General features: G+C 40.0%; 1 protein-coding gene across 1 annotated transcript in view; it reads right to left on the reverse strand.

Annotated features, from left to right (window-relative positions):
• Positions 1–292: 292 nt before the first annotated feature.
• The window catches only part of LOC148735364 (uncharacterized), a 606-nt gene continuing 180 nt past the window's right edge, over positions 293–718 (reverse strand). Inside the window, exon 1 of the mRNA XM_088752945.1 lies at positions 293–718. This exon is cut by the window's right edge and continues 180 nt beyond it. Within this exon, the coding sequence (XP_088609071.1) occupies positions 293–718 (426 nt within the window).

The raw sequence follows: 718 nt of genomic DNA on the forward strand, positions 1-718 counted from the left end.
TGCTTTTGACCGTACCCATCTTTGGGATGGTCAAAAACCTTAGAAATGTTGGCAACATCATGTCCTTGTGATGGTTTTTGTAGGACTTGAGAACCCACTCTGTATACCGTAGCTGTCCTTTTAACTTTAAAAGATTCTCTTGATATTCTTGGTGCGACTGGTCCATAGTCTTGGGAAAGTAGAGAAAGAGAGAGCAAAAACTAATGAGGTCATCCAGTGCAGTTTTAGAGCAGCGTAAAATAGACATTACTCTTTAACATGATCTCGCAAAAATCTACTTACATCGGAACACTTAAAATGCTTCTTTTTGCAAAGCATATTTTCTGATCCTTCGAGTGGCGTTTAAATGACAGAGAAACCCTCTTTTTGCAATATGCTCTTTTGCTAGGAAGTAAGCAACTGAAAAGGCTCTTTCCAAGACATTGTTGGCAATCACTTTCCTTTCTACTACTTCTTTGTGGAAGATGGACATGCACTGCCATTGCTCTCGACGGACTGCTTTTTTATGTTGGTCAGGATTTTGATCTGTCTTAATGGCATCATACTTCATTCTCGAGCCTGGTGTTTGAGTGAAAGCTGACTCTTTTTTATTCTGTGCTGTCTTAACTGCTTGTTCCTTGAACAACAGGCAATACATCCCTTTCCCTTCGACATAGCAAAGCCACCAATTTTCTTTTTCCTGGTGCCAAGTGTGAAGTTGCTTCTTCTTTTGGTTCTT

The sequence above is a fragment of the Stylophora pistillata genome, chromosome 3 (assembly GCF_964205215.1).
Source record: "Stylophora pistillata chromosome 3, jaStyPist1.2, whole genome shotgun sequence".
NCBI classification, from domain to species: Eukaryota; Metazoa; Cnidaria; class Anthozoa; order Scleractinia; family Pocilloporidae; genus Stylophora; species Stylophora pistillata.